Here is a 27189-nt window from a genome sequence, read left to right as displayed (position 1 = left end):
TACCCTCTATTTCCCCTCCTGTGTAGTTAGTGGATCTCCTGTGCAGTTAGTGGACTATTGCTTGTGGTCATAGCAACATTTATCCTTTCGGTCTGGCTCTTTTAGGGCACCGTCTCTCCCAGTGACCAGACTGGTGAAGAGAAATAACTTTGAGTATAAGAACACAAACAGGGCCTTGGGATTGGCCATCTGGAAGGTGACTCCAGCCAGGCTGTAAAAATTTCAACGAGCAAAATCCACACAAAAGCACCACCGGGACACACAATTCGGAATCATTTAAAAGTCTCTCTTGCTCTTTTTTTTTAAAAAAAAACCCCAATGCACAGAAAGGGCTTAAAAGTGGAAATTCCGTTTGAGTGTGGTGAGAAGGAAAACAGGAGGCCGTGTGGTGTGGAGGCTCTCTGTTTTCAGTAGGCTGAGGTCACTGAGAGGCTGCCGTCCCATGGAGATGAAGCTAGCCAGGAGCTCAGAGCCCTGCCCCACTGCTTTTGCAGAAAGGAGCCGGAGATGAAGAAAAATATTGCTTTTTGATTTCTGCAGCCACTTTCTGGCATTACTCCCCCCAAAGTGTGTTTTTGAACTGTAACAGGAAAAGGGTTACGGTGGGGAATGTGGCCCCTTAGGACTCAACGGTCCTGTTTGTCCTCTGAAACTCTTCCAGCTCCAGTTTTCTGCTCATAGCCAGCTGCAGTTCGTGTTTGATCACCTGAATCTGCTTTTCCAGCTCAGAGAGTTCTTGCATCACTGAGGTCCTCGCCATGTTAAGAGATTCTGCTTTCCCATTGGTAGTCAAGGAGGCCGGGGGCTCTCTCTTCAGTGGGGGGAGAGAGATGTCCTGCTGCTGCTTTAGGATCACTTCAGTCTGCTGTTCCTCACTGCAGATGTATTTCTTCCGATGGCAGTTGCCTGGATTGGCTGTGTTCCACACCGAGTGCTGGCTGTTCCCCGCATTGGACCTATACAAGGGATTCACACTGAGAGTTAGGAGACAGCCAACTGTTTGCACTTGTGCTTTGTCAGAAATATAGAAGTAGAAGCAAAAAGCTCTTCATGGTTTTGTAGCCAAGGCCACAACAAGGGTAGGACACTAAGGATACAAAATTCCATCCATCTGGGTTATCCTGAGGACTTGGGAAGCCAAAGCCCAGGCAGCAGAGGGAGGGGGGCTCAGTAGCAGAGTGTCAGCTTTGCATGCTCAAGATCCCAGATTCAGTCCCTGGCATCTCCACTTAGGCACTGTGTCAGGGTGAGCTCTAGAATCACCCAGAACTCAGTGGTTACACTGGGAAAATGTCAAGGTTCTGTGAATACCTTAATACCCCAATACACCCTGATTGTGGCAAAGCAGAACTTGGATGCCTTACCTTGGAAAAGACGTTTAGAGACTAACACCTTTAATTTTGCAGCCCCTGGTCTTAACTACTGGAACTGTGCTCTATGTAGGGCTATCCTTGAAGAACATCTGGAACCTTCAGGTGTTCCATGGTGGACCACCCCATTTCTTGATGGGCTGTGTACATGTAAACTCCACTCCTGTGCAATTTGCAGTGTTAGTGTCTAACAACCCGCCCCCTCCCCCCCCCAATGGGGATCGACACAATGCAATTTTTCAGACTAGTCTTCACATAGACAGTTTCTCAACTCTCACTAGTTCCAGGCCATGGCCTTGAAGGCACATGAGTTAGCAACCTGGCTAAAGTTACAGAAGTTTTGATGCAGCTAATGCCTCAATGGGACTCCATCTGGAGACCCTACATATGCAGTTGTCAACTTGGTCATGGAAAGGTGGGATAAAAATGTGGTCAAAAATGAATACTGATGTCCATGTCACCATCTACAGTTTGAAACCTGTTGAGCTTAGTAAATTACTAGGATCCTACAAGCTGCTAATGAACAATCCAATTGTTAAGGAGTCTTTGCTTCTGCTGTAGGCCCCTAGGAAACCTTGGCTCCATCAGTCAAAAAATAATGTACAATTGGCAAACACACCAGATTAACCTGATACTCTACAGAATTCATCTGTTTCCATACAGAACAATTGCTAATGACTTTACACATTCTTTGACACAGCAGTGCTTTGTATAGCTGCTGATCAGAATAAGTCAGAAGAACCACCTTCATCCAAGGAGTGTCTTCACAGAACCAGGAAAATGGCATTAATAACAAAACCATCTTATTACATGAGATCTATGAATATATACAGTAATAAAGTCAACGGGTTTATAGGTCGATGTTTATTGCATTCTGGAATTTCAAATAAATTATGAGATAGGACTCAGACTTGTGTGTCTTTTGATTTGATATGTATGATATCTCTTCTTCTGTATTGTTATATAGAAAGCTTTTTTTAAAAAAAAGGACAGAAAAAATTCTGATGCATGTAAAACTGTCAGAAGGCACAGTGCTGGTACATTATTAAAAAGAGACTTTGGGGAAATGTATGAGTGATGGAAGTATCAGTCTATTGTCCTCCAGGGAAATACTAATAATATAGTAGAACTTACTTTCATCGTTCCTCAGTTTCATACCATTTTCCATACAGCAACCATCTAAAGGAATAAATGAGTGCTATCATGTAATGGACTGGGACAAGGGGAGCTGTCTTTCTCTGTTAATTCCTCGGCCGCCTGGGGTCTGCTACTGCAACACAGCCCAGATGAATCCACAATGGAAACACAACGGATTTGTACAGGCTTGTTGCCAGAAGGGTTCCAATTAGAAATGGCAAACATTAAGGAGGTATTTCTATGATGATTTTCTACCCTTCTGTAATCTCCTTGGCCGCTGTGTTTCAAGTAGCATATATTTTTGTACCACTAAAGCAACTGGAAAGTTATGTTTGCCTCAGGATCTAGTTCAGTCAGATTTTGAAAATACACCCCTCGGTCCAGCAGGGTTCATTATGAGGATATGAAAGGGGCAGAGCCATGGAAAAACACAGGCAGATACCATTATTATTAATTGCACTGGGAATGATACCGAAGAACTAAGAGCAGCTGTCAGATTTGACGGGACGTTGCAATGCTGGTCTATACTTAAGCTTCTTGGAGAACAGGTTGTGAATGTTGTAAATAGCATCGTTATTTTAAAAATTCAGTGGAAGGGAGGTTGAAGTTAGAGCCGTGTTGGTCTGAAGGAGCAGAACAAAGTGTGTGTCCAGTGGCACCTTTAAGCCCAATAAAGTTTTAATATATGTGCTGCTGAAGCGAGCGCAAGCCCAATAAAGTTTTATTCAAGGTATGAACTTTCCTGAAATCGTGACAATGATTTACTTAAAACAAAAGGACATGTATTTCCTGGTGATGTTTTATGTAGACTTGCAGCAAGAGCAATTAACAGGCAACTTTTATTTGGTTTCCCACACAAGTGATATCCAGACTAAATGGTCTTTCAATTTGTTTATTAAACTACGTATTTTGCATTGGATCCTAACTTTTTATCACTTTACATTCTTAACCACTACTCACCAGCTCTATGTAGTTCTGCTCACTGTACCCCATTCCCTCGTCTGAAGAAGTATGCATGCATACAAAAGCTTTCATTCTGAATAAAACTTTGTTGATCTTAAAGGTGCTACTGGACTCCTGCTTTGTTCTACGGCTTCAGACCAACAGGGCTGCCCACCTGGATTTATTTGAATATATTTATCACTTTCAATCAGTAGATGCAAAATGGTTTTATTGTACATGCTTTTCACATGGTTGTTACACCCTACTTTTGCTTTATCTTAATAAAAAAAATATTACATAGCTTTTGATTTTGGTTTTGCTTTGGACCTTTAACTTCCACCTCTTTGGTGGAAGTGGTTTGGTGTAGTGGTTAAGTTTGGTGTAGTGGTTAAGTGGTTAAGTTTGGTGTAGTGGTTAAGTGTGCAGACTATTTGGTGTAGTGGTTAAGTGTGCAGACTCTTATCTGGGAGAACCGGGTTTGATTCCCCACTCCTCCACTTGCACCTGCTGGAATGGCCTTGGGTCAGCCATAGCTCTGGCAGAGGTTGTCCTTGAAAGGGCAGCTGCTGTGAGAGCCCTCTCCAGCCTCACCCACCTCACAGGGTGTCTGTTGTGGGGGAGGAAGGTAAAGGAGATTGTGAGCCGCTCTGAGACTCTTCGGAGTGGAGGGCGGGATATAAATCCAATATCATCTTCTTCTTCTTCTTCTTCTTCTTCTTCTTCTTCTTCTTCTTCTTCTTCTTCTTCTTCTTCTTCTTCTTCTTCGTGAGTTTGAGTTTGTCAAGTAGCTTCTTGCCTCTGCTGAGCAAGGGCACGCATATGACGACTCTTGGTCTGTCTTGTCAATGGTGGGATCTGACAGGAGAATGATGTGTAAAAAGCTGATGTGCTTGGTGTTGCAATAACATTGCAGAAAGGCATGGAATCACAACAGTTCTTTATGATTTATGACTTGGTCAGCACAATAATTGAAAAAACCCTCTTGTTTGTTTGCCTTGTATAATGCTATCTTTGCTACTGTTGGCATCTTCCTTTTAATAAGAGGTGTTTTGTGTCTGGGGAACTGATATCAGAGATTCATCTGTAAACAGATTTTGAAAAAGGGATTATTCTTACCTCTTTTCAACTCGCTTTGCTTTAGGCTGGTGCTTGTCTTCAATGAATGAACTATTTAGAGCTCGATGCAATCTCTGGAGAAAAGGAGGGGAAAGTACATTCGTCAGTATAAAAAACTAACCTTGAATTGTGGGGGATTAATACAATTCAGTTTTTCTACGCATTTTCATTGCACTTCTTGCATTTATGTGTTTGGATTTAGTATCATGGTGAGTGGGGAAGGCTAATAGCTCACTGGCACCATTTGCGGAAGGCCTCAGGTACAGTTCCTGACATCTCCTGTTAAAAATAGATCCAGCAGTGAAGCTGAGGAAGACTTCTGACTGAGGTCTCAAAAGAGCCGCTGCATGTCCCAAACAGACCATATTAAGCTAGGTGGGCCACTGACTTAGTATAAGGCAGCTTCATGTTGTCTAAGACATCATGCAATGAATTCAGAGTTTCCAACCTCCAGGTGGAGCCTGGAGTAGTTTGGGCATTACTACTGATCTCCAGACTACAGAGGCCAGTTCTCCTGGAGGAAGTGGCAGCTTCAGAGGGCAGATTCTATGGCATCAGATTCCTGGTGACATCCTTCCCCATGCACAACCACTGAACCTCCAGGAATTTCCAAGCTGGAGTTGGCAACCCAAGGTGTGTTTCCTTAACCACAAGTGTACATCAGTTGCATTTGCAGCCCTCTCTACATAATGGTCCTGACAAGAGTAAGTAGGAGATTCAGGGGATGCCAATCTTGATGGTGACCCACTCCATCTTCGAAGTGTAATGCTGATGGTGCACAGTTTCCTCCAACATATTCAAGTTCAGATATACATTTATGAAGGCAAAGAAGATACAGAGAAGCCAGAAGTCTTGGAACTTCTGTTCCAAAGATGTTGAATCCTCTTTCCAAAGCCATATAGGCACAGTTGTGCAATTCAATTAGAAGCAGGTAGGGTGGACTCTTTAGTACAATCCACACCAGGAACTGTGAGCAGTCTGTGAACATAAAAGTTGTTCCTGTTTACTGAGGCACAGAAGTACTTGGGTAGTTATACTCAGTTTTTAACTCGGGAGCCTGATGTGCAGGAGAGCAGAGTCCCACAAACTGTCCTCTACTTCCTTGAAATAAATGCAGTTATTTTAAGAAAAGCTATGCAAGTTTTTGGATAAGCCAAGGAGCATAATTAATATACATTTACCATACTTGTAGGTTTCCAGATCTTACGTTTTGGATAAATAAGAACCACGTTTCTTGCTTTCTCTTTTTCTACAAGTTTATTAATTGCAAGGACTTTTCTAATGAACCCTGAAAATGTAAGAACCACTAGCATGAAGAACAAGGCTTCCTTTCCGTCATTGTGCATTGCTGTTATCAATCCCCTGAGGCACCCAGGTCCCTTGAGAGGGTTCCTTTTCTGATAGCTGCTCTGCCCCAGCTCATTCTTCACGTAATTAAAAGCCTTTGTTAACAACAAACAAGGCCACCAATTATACTTGAGCCACACTGATCCATACTTGGAGCAGCATGGGATACTCTCCTTTCAAATGCTGTTCCTTAAGATAACAATAATAAAATCTAGGATAAGTACTCTTTGAAACTCTTTTACCAGTATTTAGAAGAGGGCACATAATAATGGTGATGCTGCTGCTCTGTGTCTACATATGATAATGCTCTGTATCTACATATACTGCATGGATCCTTAGATGATACTGTGTCCCAACTGATGGAGGCTAGGCAACCCACATCTGGAAAGGCAAGTAACTTGGCTCTGCTTTCAAGTTATTCCAAAGTTCAAGACAGTTTGGTGTAGTGATTAAGTGCGTGGACTCTTATCTGGGAAACCTGGATTTGATTCCCCACTCCTCCACTTGCAGCTGCTGGAATGGCCTTGGGTCAGCCATAGCTCTTGTAGGAGTTGTCCTCGAAAGAGCAGCTGCTGTAAGAGCTCTCTCAGCCCCACCTACCTCACAGGGTGTCTGTTGTGTGTGTGGGGGAAGGTAAAGGTGATTGTGACCACTCTGAGACTCTGAGATTCAGAGTATAGGGCGGATAAATCCAAATATACCGTATTTTTCGCTCCATAAGACGCACCTGAGCATAAGACGCACCTAGTTTTTAGAGCCGTTTGTGTGAATTTAGAGGCGTTTGTGTGAATTTAGAGGCATTTGTGTGAATTTTTTGCAGTATTCGCTCCTTAAGACGCACACACTTTTCCCTCCATTTTTTTTGGGGGGGGGAAAGTGAGTCTTATGGTGCAAAAAATACTCTTTTTCTTCATTTTTCCATGTAAAGTGAATAACAGCTGCTTATGTATATTGGAGAAAGGAACAGGTGAATCTGGGGCTCCTGCTATGAAAGTCAATCCACTTCTTGGACCTAATGACAGAAGTTTACCCTACTAACTGTGGTCCAGACTGTAGGTCATTTACTCTGTCCTGTAGAATTTTGTCAAAGCTATATGGAACTCATTGTGATTTCCCTTCATCTGCATAGCCCTACCATTGGTTCTGTTTCTTGGTCACACTATGAGACTGGCTTTTGAAGTCCTATATAACTCACCCCATCCATTTCAGTTTGTTTTGGGGGGCAGCTGAATCCATTTAAGGGGGAAAAGCCATTCCATCTTGAGACTGTTCTGTTGTGCCAGAATACATACCTGACTTGTATGGAGCCAATATTTCATTCTGGATTTCTTTTTAATTCGTGGGATCACCAGTCTGTATACTATGTGTTCCCCAATGGTAGTGAGAATGGATAAACCAAACCCAACACACAACATCACAAAGAGTCCTGAAAAGTGCTTGATTCCCATCTGCAGGGTCTATTAGGAAAACAGAGAACATTGACATATTAATGATATCAGCAAAACTAGAATATGTAGGTAGCTCGATTGATTTTTGATTCTCACTGACATTTCATCTGATGCTGCTTTTATCTATTAACCAGGTAGACCTCAGTTTTCAAAACCCAGGATTCACTTTCAGCACCAACCATTTAAACGTTTTTTTTTAAAAAAACCATGTAGTTAGTTTTATCATGTATAAATAGCCTTTCAAGTGAAAGCTTACTATACAATATACTATACAAAGGGGGTTTACTATACAATGTAATAAAAGAAAATCAATACATAGCTAGTAAGGTACAGTGAAATCAGTTAAAATAGTAAGAGATACTACAAGTCAATACAAAATCAATAAAATACAAATAAACAAAATACAGATTTCCATTGAGGCCACACCACATCTTATTGATTCAGCTTAAATGCCCTCTGGCCTATGTGTTTAGGGTTGCCAGTTCTGGGTTGGGAAATTCCTGGAGATTTTGGGGGTGGTGCCTGAGGAGGGCAGGGTTTGAGGAGGGGAGGGGCTTCAATGGGGTATTGAGTTCACCTCTCAAAGTGGTTGTTTTCTCAAGGTGAACTGATCTCTGTCACCTGGGGATTAGTTGTAATAGCAGATCTCCAGCCACCACCTGGAGGTTGGCAACCTTATTTGAGCAATATAAATCCAGCATTTCATTTCCTCTGAGTTTGTTTCTCCTCTGTTCCATTTTTCTCCTCTTCTTTTCTCTTTTAAAAACCCTACCAAAATGGCGGCAGCATCCATACCATTGGGATAACTTGCCTTATGTCTGGGCATAAGTCAATACTGGACCACAGCCCATCACCCGAATGCAAGCATTATAGACCAAACTGATCAGATCTCTTTTTTCTTATCTTTAACACCCCCCCCCCCCCCCCAAATATGATACTTCTACTTCTGGTGAAACCCATTTCAGATATATACAAAATCTAGTAGTGTTTCATGACTCACCAGTTGAGCATCTATGTACTAGACCAGCCACCTTAAACCTTTGCAGGCCTGGGCCCTCCTAGGTGGCTGTAAAGGACTTACAAAGCTGAACACACATGACAGGAAGAGAGGGAAGCCAGTCTTATGACCTCACTGGTGTCAAGGTCAGGCAGTAGACAGAGGACCAAGAAAGGTGGGGACTGCAAATACAAGCTGAGCACCAGAAGAGGTACTGTAGAATGGAATCAATCAAGAAGCAATCTAGAACCCCTTTGTATCACCATTTATTTATCAATTTATGTTACTTGTAGTTCAATTTTCTTGCTGGGACTCAAGGCAATCTTCTCTGACCCATCTACTGCAAAGCTAGAGTGGCATTATAATTTGGAACCCTACCAGGTCACCCAAGCTCCCAAGAAAAATATAAAAAAAATGGCTGTTGGCCTGATGGCATGATATCATTTCCAGGGGAAACCTAAAAGCAATAGCAGTCCTCTCTAGGACTTGCTGTAAACTCTGTAGTTTTACCATAGAAGTTCTGGTGATTCATAGAGAGGTATGACATCACTTCCTGGTTTCCCCTGGAAGCAACATCAATGGCACTGACCCATGTTGCCTCCACTCCTTGGTGGTTGCTAGGCCATGTCTGGTACCCCTATCTCTGGCTCATGCTAAATCCATAGTTGCCAGGGCACAAAACTTTCTTTTATTTGTCTGTCCCTGTCATTTATATATCACTTTTACATCATAATGTGAAAAAGACAGGATTTTACGGAGCAGGAGGTAGGATTGTCAACCTCCAGATGGGAGCAGGAGTTCTCCTGGATAATTGATCTCCAGATTACAGTGATCAGTTCACTTGGAGAAAGGGGCTATGATATATTTATTGTATACATATAATGGAACAGTCTGTTTCTCTCTTAATATCTGTGTGATTAAGTTTGGTCCTATAGCGTGGACCTCTCATTTCAGTTTCCAGTTTTGTATGGCAGCTGAAGTTGTTGGTTGTTGGGGTTGTCTCCTTGCAAATAAACAGCTGATTCTTTGAGCCAGCTTGTCTCTGCTGAATGGACCTGAGAATGGGTGCCTGAGTGAGTACTCTAACCTGGGAACCCACAATCAAAGGGGGACATTACAGTGGCAGCTTCAGAGTTTAGACTTTATGGCATCGAGCCTCTTCTCTCTTCAAACCTCCCCTCCCCAGGCTCTGCCCCCAAATCCCTAGAAATTTCCCACCTTAGAATTGGTAACTGTAGTAGGAGGGATGGGTGCTAGGTAGATGTTTCAATTACACCATGCCAAGTATCATTTTTTTGCTGATAGAGGAGATGCCAACATTGAGCATGAGCAAATGAGAAAAGAAATACAGTATGTCACAGAAGTGAGTACACCTCCTCACATTTTGTAAATATTTAAGTATATCTTTTCATGTGACAACACTGAAGAAATTACACTTGGCTACAATGTAAAGTAGTGAGTCTACAGCTTGTATAACAGTGTAAATGTGCTGTCCCCTCAAAATTACACAATACACAGCCATTAATGTCTAAACTGCTGGCAACAAAAGTGAGTACACCCCTAAGTGATAATGTCCAAATGGGAAGTTCCACATGGCACCTCACGGCAATGAACTCTCTGAGGATCTGAAAAAACGAATTGTTGCTCTACATAGATGGCCTAGGCTATAAGAAGATTGCCAAGACCCTGAAACTGAGCTGCAGCATGGTGGCCAAGACCATACAGCGGTTTAACAGGACAGGTTCCACTCAGAACAGGCCTCGCCATGGTCTACCAAAGAAGTTGAGTGCCCGTGCTCAGCGTCATATTCAGAGGTTGGCTTTGGGAAATAGACATATGAGTACTGCCAGCATTGGTACAGAGGTTGAAGGAGTGGGAGGTCAGGCTGTCAGTGCTCAGACTATACAACGCATACTGCATCAAATTGGTCTGCAGGGCTGTCATCCCAGAAGGAAGTTTCTTCTAAAGATGATGCACAAGAAAGCTCGCAAATGGTTTGCTGCAGACAAGCAGACTAAGGACATTGATTTCTGGAACCATGTCCTGTGGTCTGTTGAGACCAAGATAAACTTATTTGGTTCAGATGGTGTCAAGAGTGTGTGGCGGCAACCAGGTGAGGAGTACAAAGACAAGTGTGTCTTGCCTACAGTCAAGCATGGTGGTGGGAATGTCATGGTCTGGGGCTGCATGAGTGCTGCCGGCAGTGGGGAGCTACAGTTCATTGAGGGAACCATGAATGCCAAAATGTACTGTGACATACTGAAGCAGAGCATGATCCCCTCCCTTCGGAGACTGGGCCGCAGGGCAGTATTCCAACATGATAACAACCCCAAACACACCTCTAAAACGACCACTGCCTTGCTAAAGAAGCTGAGGGTAAAGGTGATGGACTGGCCAAGCATGTCTCCAGACTTAAAACCCTATTGAGCATCTGTGGGGCATCCTGAAATAGAAGGTGGAGGTGCTCAAGGTCTCTCACACCCACCAGCTACATGACATCGTCATGGAGGAGTGGAAGAGGACTCCAGTGGCAACCTGTGAAGCTCTGGTGAACTCTATGCCCAAGAGGGTTAAGGCAGTGCTGGAAAATAATGGTAGCCACACAAAATATTGACACTTTGGGCTCCATATTTTGGACATTATCACTTAGGGGTGTACTCACTTTTGTTGCCAGCAGTTTAGACATTAATGGCTGTGTGTTGTGTAATTTTGAGGGGACAGCACATTTACACTGTTATACAAGCTGTAGACTCACTACTTTACATTGCAGCCAAGTGTAATTTCTTCAGTGTTGTCACATGAAAAGATATACTTAAATATTTACAAAATGTGAGGGGGGTACTCACTTCTGTGACATACTGTATGTTGCAACTGCTTTTCATTAAAGCCTATGTTTAGAGATCAGTTTCAGGGACACATTTAATGAGGGGGAGGAGGAGAAACTAATTACAGCAACAGGGCTGGAGGAACATGAAATGATTAACTGCAATAGCAGCAGATTTATAGACTGGCAATGTCTCTAGTCGTTGACACCGTACAACGTAAACAGACATTCTCTTTAATCGTAAAAGAAAACAAAACGATTCCAACATATTTCAGTGCCTTTCTAGAGCAGCCAGTTTTCCTGACCTATTACATTATTAGTGAATGCTGCAATCCAACTCTCCACTGATTACTTTGCAGAATCCATCTGGCCAGGATCTCTGTTTTCAGGCTGGCACGCCATCTCAACTTGCATGGGATTTATTCAGCAGTAATGTAAATGGATCCAAATTGGCAAAGGCATTGTGGTGGTGGTAAGAAGGGACAGTATTGGAAGGGAGAACTGAAAAGGTCTGTTTTAAGGTAAAATTGTACAAAACCAGTGTTTTTTATTAGCTAATACCTGCAAGGTAACTATAGCAATCCTATTAGGTCACATAATCAAAGGAATGCAATGTTTGGTTAAGGGTTCCATCAATAACAAACTCACAGAGGCTTTTGGGGAGCCGTAACTGTATTGTAGATGTAGAATCTTTCCCCGCTCCCCCCTTTCTAATGTAAATGCCATGTACAATCATGTTGATGCTTCAGAGCTGATTTTGTATCGGTGAGATGAAATGAAATCTTTTGCATGTGAAACTGTTCCAGGGGCATGTCTAACAAAGGGTGCAAAATCCTACCTGGCTTCTTTAAATGCACCTTCTGAAAAGTTTAATAAAAATGGCTCTTTTTTTTTTTTTTGCATCTTCACAAAAAAGAAAAGAAAAAGAAAAAAAAACAGGGGGATCTGTTTATTTAGATAATAATACCCCACTTTCCCTCACAATGAAAGTCCAAAGCAGCTTACAACATCACTCTCCCCTTATTTGTTTTCTTCAGACCCATCCCCTTCAGAAACACTGCTTTTCTGGCAAAAGAGAATTTAGGATTCAGGTTTTGTCTCTGTCCTTTCAGTATATCCAGCCTAAAGAACACAAGGCATTGACCCCCTGTTCTCCACCACCACTTCACAGGCTGGTGGGGAAGGAGGAGGGGCTTTCTGGCATTGCACCGATGTGCAATGTCACTTCTAGGGCAAAATGAAAAGTGACATCATTGAGTTGTGGTGATACTGACATCTGACACAGTGTGCTGTCACAAAATGGCTGCCACAGGAGGTGGTGCCAGTAACAAAATGAATACTCCAGCTTACTGTCCATCCCACAGTGAAGATCCTTGTGCTGTAGTGGCTGCAGCCACCAAATAACTGCAAAGTCAGTAAAATCTCCAATGGCCCACCAGAAGCCTTGCTGGGCAGCAGCCCCACATGGCCCCGCCAACTTTGTAAAAAACACTTGGCAGGCACCAGAAAAAGTGCTGGTGGGAGCCATGGCATGTTGGAGACCCTTGCTTTAGAATTTGCTTGAAAATCTGTAATTTCCATACTGTATGGATGCAGTATGGAAATAGAAGACTGGGAAAAAATTTGGAAAGAAAATTTAAAACTGATAAAATCGGCCATCCTTAGAGAAAATTTATATAAAGTAATCTATCGTTGGTACTATACACCGGATAAATTATCTAGAGCATATCCAGAAGTATCAAATGTTGGAAGTGTAAGAAAATAAAAGGTACACTGTTCCATATGTGGTGGTAATGTGGCATAGCAAAGAAATATTGGATCCAAGTATCTATATGGATACATAAGATATTAAAAAAGCAAATCCCTCATTTACCAGAATTATATTTGTTAAATGTTTGCAAAATTGAGACAACCAAAGCGGAGAGAAAGCTTTTATTACACATGATAACTGCTGCCAGAATATTATACACAAAGCATTGGAAAACAGGGGAAACATCTAATAGAAAGGAATTTATTGTTAAAATAATGGACATAGCAGAAATGGATCTGCTCACTACCAGATTACGAGAAGGAAATGTTACAGAATGTGAGAAAACATGGGAACCAATGTATAAATGGGTGAAACATTTTGAAATTGTAAAATAGATTAAGATATAGCTATTAGATGATATCCTAACGTTTCTTTTGATGTTAGATGTTGTATGTGATGTTTGTGTTAAGTTTTGTAATAATATGTCTTAAATGTTTGAATGTTTGTTGATTGTTAAATGTTAATAAACAAAAAAAATTAAAAAAACCCCCAAAGAAAATCTGTAATTCAACCAGAGTTTGGGGCAAATCCTAAAGTGTCACCCTGATGCAGTGACACCAATTTCATTTTCATGCCTGAAGTAATGCCATGCATTGGCACAACACTGGTGAACCTGCCCCTGCCCCCACATCTCTCCTGGCAGGTTGCCTACTGCGACTGGAACTGCTAAGCTGGAGCTCCTAAGGAACCTTCCTAAAATGGCTGTTCTGCCAGAAGAAGAGCTGCTGAAAGTTTCCTCGGCTTCCAAAAGGTTTTCAGAGGTCATTGGCAAAGCGACAAGCTGCTCTGTTAGGCATGCATCATTCTTGAATGGCCTACTCACACTGCCTTTTACACAGTTAAACAAAAATTATGGAAACAATCCTTCATCTTGCCCTCCTGCCTTCCAGTAAAGCTTCATGTAGTGACTCCAATCTCAGTGACCTCAATCCCCGCCCCAGGCCCCCAAGCCTTGCAAAAACCAGCAGGAAAAATTTGCTAGTAGACGCAGGATGACGAAGATATTATTCACCGCCCCTCATTTTGCCATCACAATAACTCTATGAGGTGAGTTAGGCAGAGAAAAAACTATTGCTCTCAAGGTTACCCAGGGACAGTTGCACCCTAGTTGGCATAATGCCATATCACTCACTCCTTGCACAAAGCTGGAAGTGATATCATTAGTTTACACTAGGCTTGCCAATCCCCAGGTCCCAGTGGGGGTTCTTCCACTTTCCCAGGCTCCTTCCCATCCCCAATCAGCTGGCCAGTGGGGGGAAGCCCCACCCCCACAGCCCCCATGTGACTTTCCACCTCTGGAGGCTTCAGTCTCCGAATGAAAGGCTTCCTCTTGGGATGGTGTGTTTGTGTTACTTTGAAGAAGTTGGCAGCAACTCATGAGTAGAGATGCCAATCCCTCATTTCAGAGTTCCCAGAAATGGGGGGGGGGGGGGAATGTCTGCTGGGCACTTTATTATTTCCTATGTGGAGATTGATTCTCATAGGGTATAATGGAAAATTGATCTGGAGGTATCGGTGGCTCTGGGAGGGGGTTGTTTTTTTAGGTAGAGGCACCAAATTTTCAGTATAGCATCTAGTGCTTCTCCCCAAAATACCCCCCAAGTTTAAAAATGATTGGACCAGGGAGTCCAGTTCTATGAGCCCCAAAAGAAGGTGCCCCTATCCTTCATTATTTCCTATGGAAGGAAGGCATTTAAATAGGTGTGCTGTCCCTTTAAATGTGATGGCCAGATCTCCCTTGGAGTTCAATTATGCTTGTCACACCCTTGCTCCTGGCTCCACCCCCAATGTTTCCTTGCTCCACCCCCAAAGTCTCCAGATATTTCTTGAATTGGACTTGGCAACCCTAGTTCACACTGATGGTCTAGGATTTGCCTAAAAGGCACAAGATGATGATGTTACTTCTGTTTTTGCATCCAAAGTCATGTGGTACATGATACTGGTGAGCCTGCCCCCGGTATTTCATCCACCAGCTTGAGAGGCAGTAGTGGGGAACAGGGGTCACTTCCAGGAGATCTTCCACTGTAGCCATAGTGGGAGAACCCGACCCCCTATGCATCTGCTATATCACACTGGCTCTTGTTGGGTGTTTTGTTCCTTCCTTTCTTCATCAGCTTGTTCCTTGTGCTGCAATCCTTTTCCAAGCCAATACCTGGCTCAGATCTTATCCAGTTTTGCTTTTCCCCCTCCCTCCTCCTTGCTTGCCTCTTCAAATATTGTCCTGATATCTATTTCTTGGTCTGTGATACGTACAATCTCCCTGGCCTCCGTCATGATGCAGTGACACCGTTTATGCCCCGCCAAGTCCCTGTGCTGCTCACAGGACAAGAGATCTCTGAGTGCAGAGCCAGTCTGAAGCACATGGGAATATGCTGTTCCTAGATCAAAATTAAGTATACTCATTTTAGAGCTAACAGCTGATCTACATATGCAGATAAAATGATGGTGATAGAAAGCTCCTTGAACTGTTTCAGATGGGAGAGGAATCACATCCCCTCATATTAAAAGCCAATTAAATAAACAGCAGGTCTGGAAGAGGATTGTAGTCTAGCCTTTTCCCTAGAGTGTTAATTATCCACATGCAGAAAAAGAGCGATGTGCCATCAAGTCACAACTGACAAATGAAGAGCCCATCCACAGGCATTAGAGGCAAGAGACAAGCAGAGGTGGTTTGCCACTGCCTTTCTGGGCATAGCCGCTCCAGTCTTCCTTGGCGGTTTCCCATGTGTGTATTGACCATGGCTGATCCCGCTTAATTCCCAACCCCAGGCTAAGCTGTGCTATTAGGGCTACTATTCCACTGGGAGTATAGAAACAACCCTCCCCCCCACACACACACACCTGAAATGATACAGTTCAAGAATCCTAACCAGGGATGTGTCTGAGTGTATAGATAGCTGACCAGACGCAGCAAACAATTCCTTTGAGGTTCAAGATAAGCTTCACTGCATTAAAACTGCAGCACTGATCTAGCCGCAAGGCAGTGCGGTTTCAGTAACATCCCCCCTTTTTTTGTTTGCTTTTCCTTTGCTTCAGCTGCATTTGCAATCTAATTTATTTCTCCCGCTGAAGTAAAGCTTGATAATGAATGCACTGTTGGAGAAAGGTTTCCAATTCAAGATCATTCCCTTCATATTAAGAATTGATTCATTAAGTATGGCAGCCACGCTTGATTAATTAAGTAGCGAGTGTAATGATTCCATTTACTTAATAGAGAAGAAAAAGGCATTTTTAATTTGTACAAGCTGGTGCCAAATCAAAGAGTGAGTGGGCAGTGTGGTAACAGGCTATATTGGGGCTTTCCCCTCCCCCACAGCTGCAAAAAGGGATTTCTCTAGATATGGAAAATTTGCAAAAGATTTGCATTTGGAGCCTCTCTAGCCCTCCCTTTCCTTTAGGAAGCACTTTGTCCAAAGCAATAAAAATGGTATTTTTGCTATGTTTCAAGAGTAGCTTACATAAAAAATAAAATAAAATAGAAAGGCGATTCAACATCTCCCATGTCCTTTCCAGGAGAACTTTAAACATCATAGTTTTGCATTGTTCTTTAATAGAAATTAAAACAAACAAAAAAATAAATCAGCATCAGCTATGGTTGCCAACCTCCAGGGTTTCACCAGGAGTTCCCCTGCTATTACAATTCATTCATTCATTTCCTTGAAGTGAGCAGAAAATACTGAGCTAGTCTGATTTGGTGTAAGGTTGCTTCATATATGTAACTTTCTGTCTTTATGTGACTGAAGGCATCCAAGAAAAAAACAATCAGGGAACTGACACATGGCTAGATGAAGTTGGCAAACTGTTCAGAAAAGAAGACAGCATATTGCATACCACAAGTTTATATACAAAAACTGGAAATAAATCTGAGGTATTTCATCTGGGTGAAAAAAGTGCAAATGTGTTTGTTTTGTGTCTAAAATTGGTCAGAAAGCTGCAGAGCTAGTGACAAAACCAGGAAGATGGCTATTTCATAGTTTCAAGGGGTCATCCCGATCAATACTTCACTTACAGATATGGCCGTGGTTGTATCATTACTCTTTGCTGACACTACTTTGTTTGCGAGCCAAAAAAAAAATTGTATCAAAAAGGATTCCGGGGGGAATTCTATGAAACCCTGCGCTGGTTAATATAATGATCCAGGTCCTATTGCAGAATGTTCACAAGGAAGAATCTCCTCTTCTTTGCTCTTCTAACCCAAAGAAATGGTGGTGGACTCAGCAGAAATGTACAGGGATTGCTGTGGGTTCTAGAACACATTTCTATCACAAGGTTATAATTAGATGCTGTCCTAATGACAATCACGGGGTCACCAAGTATGCTATTAGAAGGAGGGGGGCTGTGCATTCATTCCATCTTCAGCATTTCCAGGATCTGAAATAACAGTGATGATAAAGACCTTTGCCTAAGGCCTTAGAAAGCTGCTGTCACACAGTGTTATTATCCAATCCCACAGTTCCTTTGATGGAACAGCGCTTCCATTTGCAGAAGAGAGTGGTGATTGCCCCTTGCAGACCCCCATATCACTCTCTGTGCCATTAGTGAGGAATCTGCTGACTCCCAGCAACAATACTTCAGGGGACTCAGGGAGCTGCAACAGGAGAGGGAAGTAGGTAGGTTTGTGGATGTTTGGATGCACACCAACACTGTGTTAGATAGACCAATTGTCTGACTCCACATAAGGCAGCGTCTTATGCTCCAATTAACCAAATGTTTTCCTTCTCATGTGATAATATTTAATCTATTTCATGTACTTACAAGAAGAATTGAAGACAAATAACCCTAATCCAAAGGCAAATATGATTTTTCAAATACATGACGTTTTAGAAAAGTAACAGAATTCTATAGTAGCTTTTTTAGATGTTCAGTTTTGACACTCCAGCTGTGCATAACAGGAGTAGAAGAAGAAGATGAAAAAGATATTGGATTTATACCCCACCCTTCACTCTTTAATCTCAGTGTCTCAGAGCGGTTTACAATTCCCTTTACCTTCCTCCCCTACAACAGACACACTGTGAGGTAGGTGGGACTGAGAGAGCTCTCACGGAAGCTGCCCCTTCAAGGACAACTGCTGCGATAGTTATGACTAGCCCAAGACCACTCCAGCAGCTGCAAGTGGAGGAGTGGGGAATCAAACCCCGTTCTCCCAGATAAGAGTCTGCACACTTAACCACTACACCAAACTGGCTCTCACTTGCAACACATATATTTTCTATGCACACCAAACTTTGGTACATGTAAATGAGCCTTTGAAGAAATATCTTTGCATGTACCAAAGTTGTGTGCAAACAAATAATATGCGCATTGCCACATTTCAATAAAACGGCCACCATGTGTGTCGGAAAGATAACAATTCTTCTTGTAAAGTGTGCACTTTCATTCCATGTAACTGGAGAGCCAAAATGGAGTCTCTCCAAAAAAGGACTAGTAAGGAGAGCCCAATATCCCACCAGGGCACTCTCTGCAAAGAAAGGTTAAATTCTGTGCTGTGAATCAATGATTCCAGTTAAGCAAATTTGCATGTTCTTGTGTGTGTTTTGCATAATTGATTCTATTTCTGCTGGTCATGGGGAGGACAAGAAGTTCTGCAGAGGAAACTGACTGGAGATTTCATTAGCCACAGCTGACGCATCTTCACAGTTCTCTGGGCAGCCAAAAAAGGCATGGAAATTTTTCCTTCAAAAATATGAAGGCTGAGATCTTCAGAATGCTGAATTCTGAATCCGGATTATTTATTTGTTTATTTATTTATTTCTGTACAATTATAGTCCACCCTTTCCCATGAAGGGCTCTGTGGATTCCAGCAAGCTAAAACATTAAAACCAACAGTAAAACATCAGAATAGTTAAAAACTATTAAGCCAATTAAGTAAAATTAATTATTTAAGATGGTATAGATGGTATGAGCACATGAGGCGTAATTATCATAGGCAGCCCAAGTTGCCCAAAGATGTCAACAGTATTGGCCCCAATTGAAGTGGCAACAGGGCCGAAAAAGCCCTAGCCCTGGTTGAGGCAAGCCGGATGTCCTTTGGGCCAGGAATGGTCAGAAGATGTTGGCCGGTCAATTGTAATGGCCTTCGGGGCTCATATAGGGAGAGACGATCCTGCAGGTATGATCAAGGATACATGAAGTACAGAGAGACCTATATGACATAGTCCTTTAAAAATTGAATTCCCTGTGTTAAAAATATTATTATAGTTATATTTATATCCTGTTTTTCTCCTCAATGGGGATCTAAAGCAGCTTATAACATCATTCTCCCCTCCTCCATTATTTCCTAATAACCGCTCTCTTATGAGGTAAGTTAGGCTGAGATCAACTGACTGGTAAAGACTGCCCAGCCAACTTCCTTGGAGAAGTAGGATTTTGGACTCAAATCTCCCAGATCCTGTCGTTAAACTCTAACCCCTGCCTCCTGAAATTTAAGGACATCTAAAATGTCCAGCTGGATCAGATTGAGGATTCATCTAGAGCCCCATGTTCATAAGGGTGGCTTGCCAGGTGCCCCGCCACCACCTCAGAAGTGATGGCCTCCTCTCTTTGTAACCCCATCATGGGTCAGAGGAAGACAGTTTCTGAATTTAGGCCTCCATAGAACACAAAGGTTGTAATCATTGGTGAGATGAGGGCTTCCTCTTACACATGAGGAAAAATAAGGGCCAAATTACACATAACAATGAGGAAAAATAAAACAGGAGTTCACGGCACCTTCAAAGACTAACAAAATATATTCCAGCATATGTTTTCTTGAGTTAGAGTTCACTTCATCGGATATACTGGATTGTATGTTCAGTGGATTGATGATTTTATATCCACAACTCTCCCTCACTCTTTATTGTGGATGTTAAAAGCCACGGCCTAATGACTGCAGCTCATGAAGTGAGCTTCACCTCATGGAAGCTTATGCTCAAATGTATTTTGATCCTCTTTAGGTGCCATGGAACTGCTGTTTTATATTGCTGCTACAGCTGAACAAGATATTGTAACGCTGAGGTCCAGGAATGGATCCCCACATGTATGATGTATAGTGCAATCCTAAACAGAGCAACCTTCTAAGTCCATTTATTTCCATAAAGTTTGAAGGGTGTGACTCTGCTCAGAATCGTACCATAGCTGCAAAAAACAGCTATGAAGATTGCCTGGATATGGACCAGGGTTGTGGTGCTGGCCAAAGGGTGTGTTATCTGTGTCCTCTGTGTTTTGAGATTGCCTCCCCCCCATGCTGCTGTACACTGCAGGAGCAGGAAATCAGTAGACAGAAGAAGAAGAAGAAGATATTGGATTTATATCCCGCCCTCCACTCCGAAGAGTCTCAGAGTGGCTCACAATGTCCTTTACCTTCCTCCCCCACAACAGACACCCTGTGAGGTGGGTGGGGCTGGAGAGGGCTCTCACAGCAGCTGCTCTTTCAAGGACAACCTCTGCCAGAGCTATGGCTGACCCAAGGCCATGCCAGCAGGTGCAAGTGGAGGAGTGGGGAATCAAACCTGGTACTCCCAGATAAGAGTCCGCACACTTAACCACTACACCAAACTGGCTCTTTGAAGCCAGGGTTGCCAACTCTGGGTTAGGAAATTCTTGGAGATTTGGGGGTGAAACCTCAGTAGGGTGCAGTTTGGGGAGGGAAGATACCTCAGCAGGACATAATGTCAGGGAGTCCTGCTTTCTAGAGCAGCCATTTTCTCAAGGAGAACTGATTTCTGGAAATCAGCTCTTATTTGGGGGGATTTCCAGCCTCCACTAGGAAGCTGGCAACCCCAGATAAGAACAATATGTGTATTTAATGGGTTCTGAGGATGCAAGCAGCAGGGGTGGGGTGGGGTGGGGGATGTTTCCAATCAGGTACAGGTACGTTTCCAATCACCCTAGGCAAGGCTAACTTCTGGTGCCCCCTCTTGCACTGATAACATCACCGAGTCACATGGGAGCACCCAATTCAGCACTCCCAGAAGGCCAGCACCCTAGGCAATTGTCTAGTTTGCCTAGTGGCAGGGCTGGCCCATGCTACATGAAGACAGAGGTAACCCCCACTGCCTTCTCCAGAATCATGATCTTAATCCATTTGCCAGTCTGTCTATCTGGAGATCCAGTCTTGATTATGCATACAGTCAGGGCTGGCTCGCCCACTAGGCAAACCAGGCGGTTGCCAAGGGCTCCGGGAGGGGGGCGCTGAATTGGACCCCCCCCTCCCGGTGCCCAAGACAACTGCCTAGTTTGCCTCTTCTCCCCTGCTGCTGCTGCTGCCACCAGCCACAGACAGCCCCCTCCCTTCCCTTCCACCATGCTCCACCCGCCTCCTGAAGCTTCAAAGAATATGCAGATACCAATTGCCTCAAAGCCGGTAGGGCCCAGCCTTGTTGCACTTTGGGGGAGAGGGGAGGGGGGGAGGGTGAAGGAGCACAGTGCTGTGGAGGGAGGGTGGGAGGCAGCAGGGGGTGGCGATGGGGTGGGGTGCCGGGCAGGGAGCCTGCCTGGGGTGCCATGCACCCTAGGGCTGGCACTACATACAGTTAGTCTCAAGGGATGCATGAAGAGGGATCAGATGGTCATAAGACAACTTCAAGGAGGAGTGAGGATCAAAGAGGGGAGAGGAACACAATGTAAGCCAATTTTGGCCCCTTGTGGGATAAAGATGGGGTACAAATGAAGAAAATACCTAATATTTTTTTTAAAAAAAATTTCATAGATGAACTCCCAATGAATCCATTTTTTAAAAGCTCCTAAAGGAATCAGGACTCTCCTTGGTTAACCTTAACCCCAGAGTTTTGATCACCTGTCTAAAACAATGATTTAAAGCACCAGCAGATAAAGTGGCAGCATCTTTCCAGCATAACTAGAATTCTTCAAAGCGGTCTGACACAATCCCCACCCCCCCATCCCCACCCCAGGGCTGGACAAGGATTTGGGATGCCTAAGTCATCATTGGCTTGAACTAGGTTAACAAAACGCAGGGACCCTCAGCCATTGCAAGGTGTTAACTAGCTTTGCAAACCCAGAAAAGTGGCCATTTGCAGCTGTTGTGAATTGTCTCTTGGTTATGTTTGAATTGTAACAGGCTACATACATACCCGTACGGTTGGACACTGTGGCATTGTTGTGCTCAGGATTGCAACTGGATTTTCCTGTGCGGGGGACAGGGCTTTCTTTGAGCAGGAACGCAGTTCCAACTGGTTGGCACCTGGGTGTGTGGCCTAATATGCAAATGAGTTCCTGCTGGGCTTTTTCTGCAAAAAAACAGTCCTGGTGGGGGACAATCCAATCCAGCGCTGTCTCCAGCACTGTGCGTGAAGGCAGCTACAACTACTTCTCACTTCATCCTTCCTGCACTTCTTTGGTCCTACTGTTTATTTACTTATTTTTCATAACCTCATATATAAAATGTCTGCATCACGAGGGCCTCACTACATGCATGTGGCAAAGTGGATTCCACACCATGCTGAAACCCAAATCTTGCTATTCTTGAAGGGGCTGCTGAGTGCCTGTATGCTGACTGCAGTCAAGCAACTTCTGTTTCATGGCCACCCCATGAACTAATTACCTCCCAAAGGTTAACAGCCTTGCTCAGGCCTTGCAAACCGGGGGCCATGTCTTCCTTGATTGCGTCAATTCCATCTGCTCTGGGGTCTTCCTCTTTTCCTGCCGCCTCTAACTTCTCCAAGCATTATTGTCTTTCCCAGTGACTCTTGTTCTCTAATAATGTGACCAAAGAATGGTAGCCTCAGCCTGCTCATTTTAGCTTCTATGAGAAGTTCTGGCTTGATTTGATCTGAAAACCACTTATGTCTTTTCGGTGGTTCTCAGTGTCTGTAAAACTCTCCTCCAGCACCACATTTCAGAGGAATCAATGTACTTCCTGTCAGTTTTCTTCATTTTTCAGCTTCCACACCCACACCTAGTAATGGGGAGTACTATGGCATGAATTAACCCCATCTTGCTTGCCAGTGTCACATCCTTGTACTAGGGATTCTGCTTTATTTGTGCAACCCCTCAAAGGCTCCACTAGGTGTCTCTGTTTTTGTACAGATGAACTATCCCTCCCAAGGCACAACCAGCAAAGGTTGCTTCTTTGTGATTTAGTGTTTTAACACAATTCCGTCCCAGTGTTCTAAACAATCACCATTTCTACATTTTCACTGCACAGTTGCCAAGAATTGCTTAAAAAAAGAGAGAGAGAAGAACTTGCCGGGCTCTCTCTTTCTGACCTTTTAAAGCCACTCGTTAAAAACGAACCCTGACATCCATTCTGTGTTCCTCTGCCCAGCTTTTCTTCCTGGCAAAATGTGAATCTTGCCTGTAACCGTGCTTGCGGTAATTGAGTACAATTGCCCAGTGGTTCTTTTAACAGGATTTCATCCAAGAGGATGGCATTCCGAAATGTAAAGTACCAAAAGGTCACAGACGAGACCGTTCGCCTGTTGCAAACGTGCTCTATTCAAAGGCAGCCTCCTTCCGGGCATGTTTAATCGGCTTGACATGGATTCTGGATAGCTTGGAGTGCAGTTTGCTTGGGGTAAGCTGCTGGGAATGCAAGCACACCCATTGCTTTCACAGAGATTGCACAGGGTCTGCAGCATTCTCTGAGGTGGGGGAGCTGCTAGGCTCAGAGTTTTTGGCAGGGCCCACTGCCACAGAACCCCCTCACAACTGTGTGCTGCCAGGGAAGGACATGAAGGTAGTATACAATCGTGGTCCTCTTGGCAGAGATGGTGGTGGTTTTCCCAGCTGCGTATACTATACTACCCAGCACCCTTGGGGGAAGAACATGCTGTCAGTAAGAAAGAAGGACACACAGGCAGGTGTTTCTCTCTCTTTCTCTCTCTGTGTACTGGAAGCAGGGCTTTTTGGTAGCAGGAACTCCTTTGCATATTAGGTCACACACCCCTGATGTAGCTAATCCTCCTAGAGTTTACAGGGCTCTTCTTACAGGGCCTGCTGTAAGCTCTTGGAGGATTGGCTACATCAGGGGTGTGTGGCCTAATGTGCAAAGGAGTTCCTGCTACAAAAAAAAAAGCCCTGGCTAGAAGAATGGCACAATAGGAGTCCCGGTGGTGGTGTAAGGAGGCCCTGGGCAATCAGTGTCTGGGGTCTGGGGTCCGAGTCGGAAATGACTAGTGGACCGAGCGTTACAGGCAGTGGCTAGGTGGTTTAGGCTGAGCGGGCTGAAGCTGAATCCGGCGAAGACAGAGGTCCTGTGCCTTGGTCGCTGCGGCCCGGGAAGGGAAATCCCCCTGCCAGTTTTTGACGGCGCGCCACTAACAGCGTCGGGCAGGGTTAAGAGCCTGGGGGTGCTGTTGGAGCCTTCACTGACAATGGAGGCCCAGATAGCAGCCACTGCCAAGTCCGCGTTTTTTCACCTTCGGCGGGCGAAGCAGTTGGCCCCCTTCCTGGAACGTGACGACCTGGCAACAGTGATTCATGCTACGGTCACCTCGAGGTTAGACTACTGTAATGCCCTCTACATGGGGCTACCCTTGTGCCGGACCCGGAAACTGCAGTTGGTGCAGAACGCTGCTGCCCGGCTGTTATTAGGGCTCCCAAGACGGGAGCACATTCGGCCGGGGCTCCGGGATCTGCACTGGCTGCCAGTAATATTCCGAGTCCGGTACAAGGTGTTGGTTATTACCTTTAAAGCCCTATATGGCCTAGGACCTGTCTACCTTAGGGACCGTCTTTCCCCACACGTTCCCCAGAGAGTACTACGCTCGGGTTCACAAAACCTGCTGATAGTCCCCGGGCCAAAGGAGGCCCGTCTAAAATCCACCAGGGATCGGGCCTTCTCAGTAACGGCACCTTATTGGTGGAACCAGCTGCCGGAGGAGGTGCGGGCCCTGCGGGACCTAGGGCAGTTCCGCAGGGCCTGTAAGACAGCCCTCTTCCGGCAGGCCTATAATACTGACTGACAAGGAAATCTTTTGGATGGAACAAAATGCATCTGTAGACCGCCGGTTTTTATCTATCTTGCTTTTATTAATTTATGGTTTTAATTTTACTTGTAAGTGTTTTAAATTGTAGTATTTGTATTATCATGTTGTAAGCCGCCCTGAGACACTTCGGTGCGAAGGGCGGGGTATAAATCCCAATATAAATAAATAAATAAATAAATAAATAAATAAATAAAATCTGGAACTGGCCCTGGGATGCTAGGCATGCCAGGACAGATGCACTGCAGCTTTGCTAGCCCGACCAGCTGTGAGCTTGGCACAGCAAGGCTTTCCTACTTCCCCTTCCCACTGCAGTCCACTGACCGCCCCCCCCCGCAAGTTTGTACTCAGAAGGTCAGCAGATCCTCAGAAGCTGCACCGAGACAAAGTGGGCATCTGTAATGGGAAAGAAAAACTAAGAGAAATTGCTGTCCCCTTGGTGCAGTACTGCAGTCCTAAGCTTTGCTCACAACTTGAGTTCGATCCTCAGTGGAAGCTGGGTTTTCAGGTAGTTGGCTCAGGTTGACTTAGCCTTCCATCCTTCCGAGGTTGGTAAAATGAGTACCCAGCTTGCTGGAGGGAAAGCAAAGATGACTGGGGAAGGCAATGGTAAACCATCCCGTAAAAAGTCTGCCGTGAAAACGGTTGTGAAAGCAACGTCAACCCCGAGTCGGAAATGACTAGTGCTTGCACAGGGGACCTTTCCTTTCCTTTCCTGCCTGAAGAATTACAAGTGCCCTTATGCCTTTGGAACTATATATCAATTGCAGGGTAAGTTCCAGGAGTCATATTTTGTGTGTGGGGGGTGAAGGGTGGGGGGAGGGAAGTGGGCAGAAAGTAGCTTGGAGCCCCTGCCAGAGAGTGCTTATGCCCCCTCCCATCCCCAGCACTGTGCCTCTGTTTATACTATTCAGGTATCCACGTGTATGTATGTGTATACACACACATCTATATATATGCACAAACACATACATACACACACATATCTATACACACACACATATATACAAACACACACACATATATACACACATACATATATATGAAAAGTAGGAACTCCGCCTCCTGCATGACCACCCTTGGCACTTGGCCACCCTTGGCCACTGTTGGCACTTTAACTGCTTCTGGCAATAGTTGCTCCAACAAAATTGGCAGAAATACATCCCTTGATCCCACCACCACCACTCTTTTCTGCAATATTTTGCAAGCCACAGCTTTCTTTATATTAGAACTGCCTCCTCCCCCCTGCCAAGTTTCCTGACATTTTCTTCCAGGGAGGTTGGCAAACATCAGCACTCAAGATGTAGTCTGATCAATGACTGCAGGATATCTCTTACCTCTGTCACAGCAAAGCTCCTTTTCCCACACGGCACCACCTTGTACCACTTGTCATGCAAAACGTCCATGAAGCCATGGGACTTATACTGGCTTATAAATTCGGAGATGTTTGAAGTTAGTGGAGAGTTTGGAGGAAGGCCAATACCATACCCTAGGGAAAGAGAAGTCACTGTAATCACAGTAGCTGAAAGGCATTCTCAAGAAATCCCTTTTCACCATCCTCTTGCAGGAATTAATTGCTGGATTGTTTCAAGATCTAGATTTGGGCTATGGGGCATCAGTTGGCCATCATTGGCCTAATTAGCAACAGGGAATTTCATTCTTCTACACAGACATTGACATACTTGCTTCTCAACATTAAATGTGTCTGATTTCCCAAACTTCCTGCCCAAAACCTGCTTCCTATGTTTTTCTGAATTCTTTTCAGCTTTGTCTACATATTTCTTGAAAGGTGATTGCCAGCTGAAGCCCAAACTGAATTAGGGCAAATCCAATTTAGAATTTGCTTTCTGACCTAGCATCTCCTGAGACTGGTTTTGTGGCTGCATAAATGAATTAGAATATTTAGATGCTGCATTCTCCAGCAGGAAGATCATATAATTCCAGCATCATCTGTTTAACTCAGTGTGACCCTCTGAATGTGTATCTTAATTTTGGCATTAAAGGGAAATAATAGACTACCAGATCTTCAAAACAGAAACTCCTGCCTTAAATCTGGCCTCTGTTGTGTAAAAATGTGTCACCCTGTTCAGACTCAGTGTTGATCATACATATTGAGAGGATTGTCTCTTGATACACAATTGTATCACCAAAACTGTAATACTTGAGTGGCTTAAAGTCTGAGGGGGAAAGCTCTTTGCAAGAGAACAGAGACTTGCCCATAGCAACTCTGGAGGAGGATCTAGATAAGGATAACCAGAGCTTTTTTTTGTAGCAGGA

The 27189-nt window shown here is 44.0% G+C and overlaps 1 protein-coding gene across 1 annotated transcript in view; it reads right to left on the bottom strand.

The window, feature by feature from the left end:
• Nucleotides 1-309: 309 nt before the first annotated feature.
• Nucleotides 310-27189, bottom strand: part of GRIN3A (glutamate ionotropic receptor NMDA type subunit 3A) — a 150762-nt gene continuing 123882 nt past the window's right edge. Inside the window, exons 6-9 of the mRNA XM_060237134.1 lie at nt 26250-26401; nt 7205-7369; nt 4566-4639; nt 310-956 (exon numbers count right to left, since the gene is read on the bottom strand). Of these exons, the coding sequence (XP_060093117.1) occupies nt 620-956; nt 4566-4639; nt 7205-7369; nt 26250-26401 (728 nt within the window). The 3' untranslated portion in view covers nt 310-619. The remainder of the gene's footprint in view (nt 957-4565; nt 4640-7204; nt 7370-26249; nt 26402-27189) is intronic.

This window comes from Heteronotia binoei, chromosome 4 (assembly GCF_032191835.1).
Source record: "Heteronotia binoei isolate CCM8104 ecotype False Entrance Well chromosome 4, APGP_CSIRO_Hbin_v1, whole genome shotgun sequence".
NCBI lineage: Eukaryota > Metazoa > Chordata > Lepidosauria > Squamata > Gekkonidae > Heteronotia > Heteronotia binoei.
Note: the sequence above shows the minus strand (reverse complement) of the source record. Positions and strands in the feature narration are given on the sequence as shown.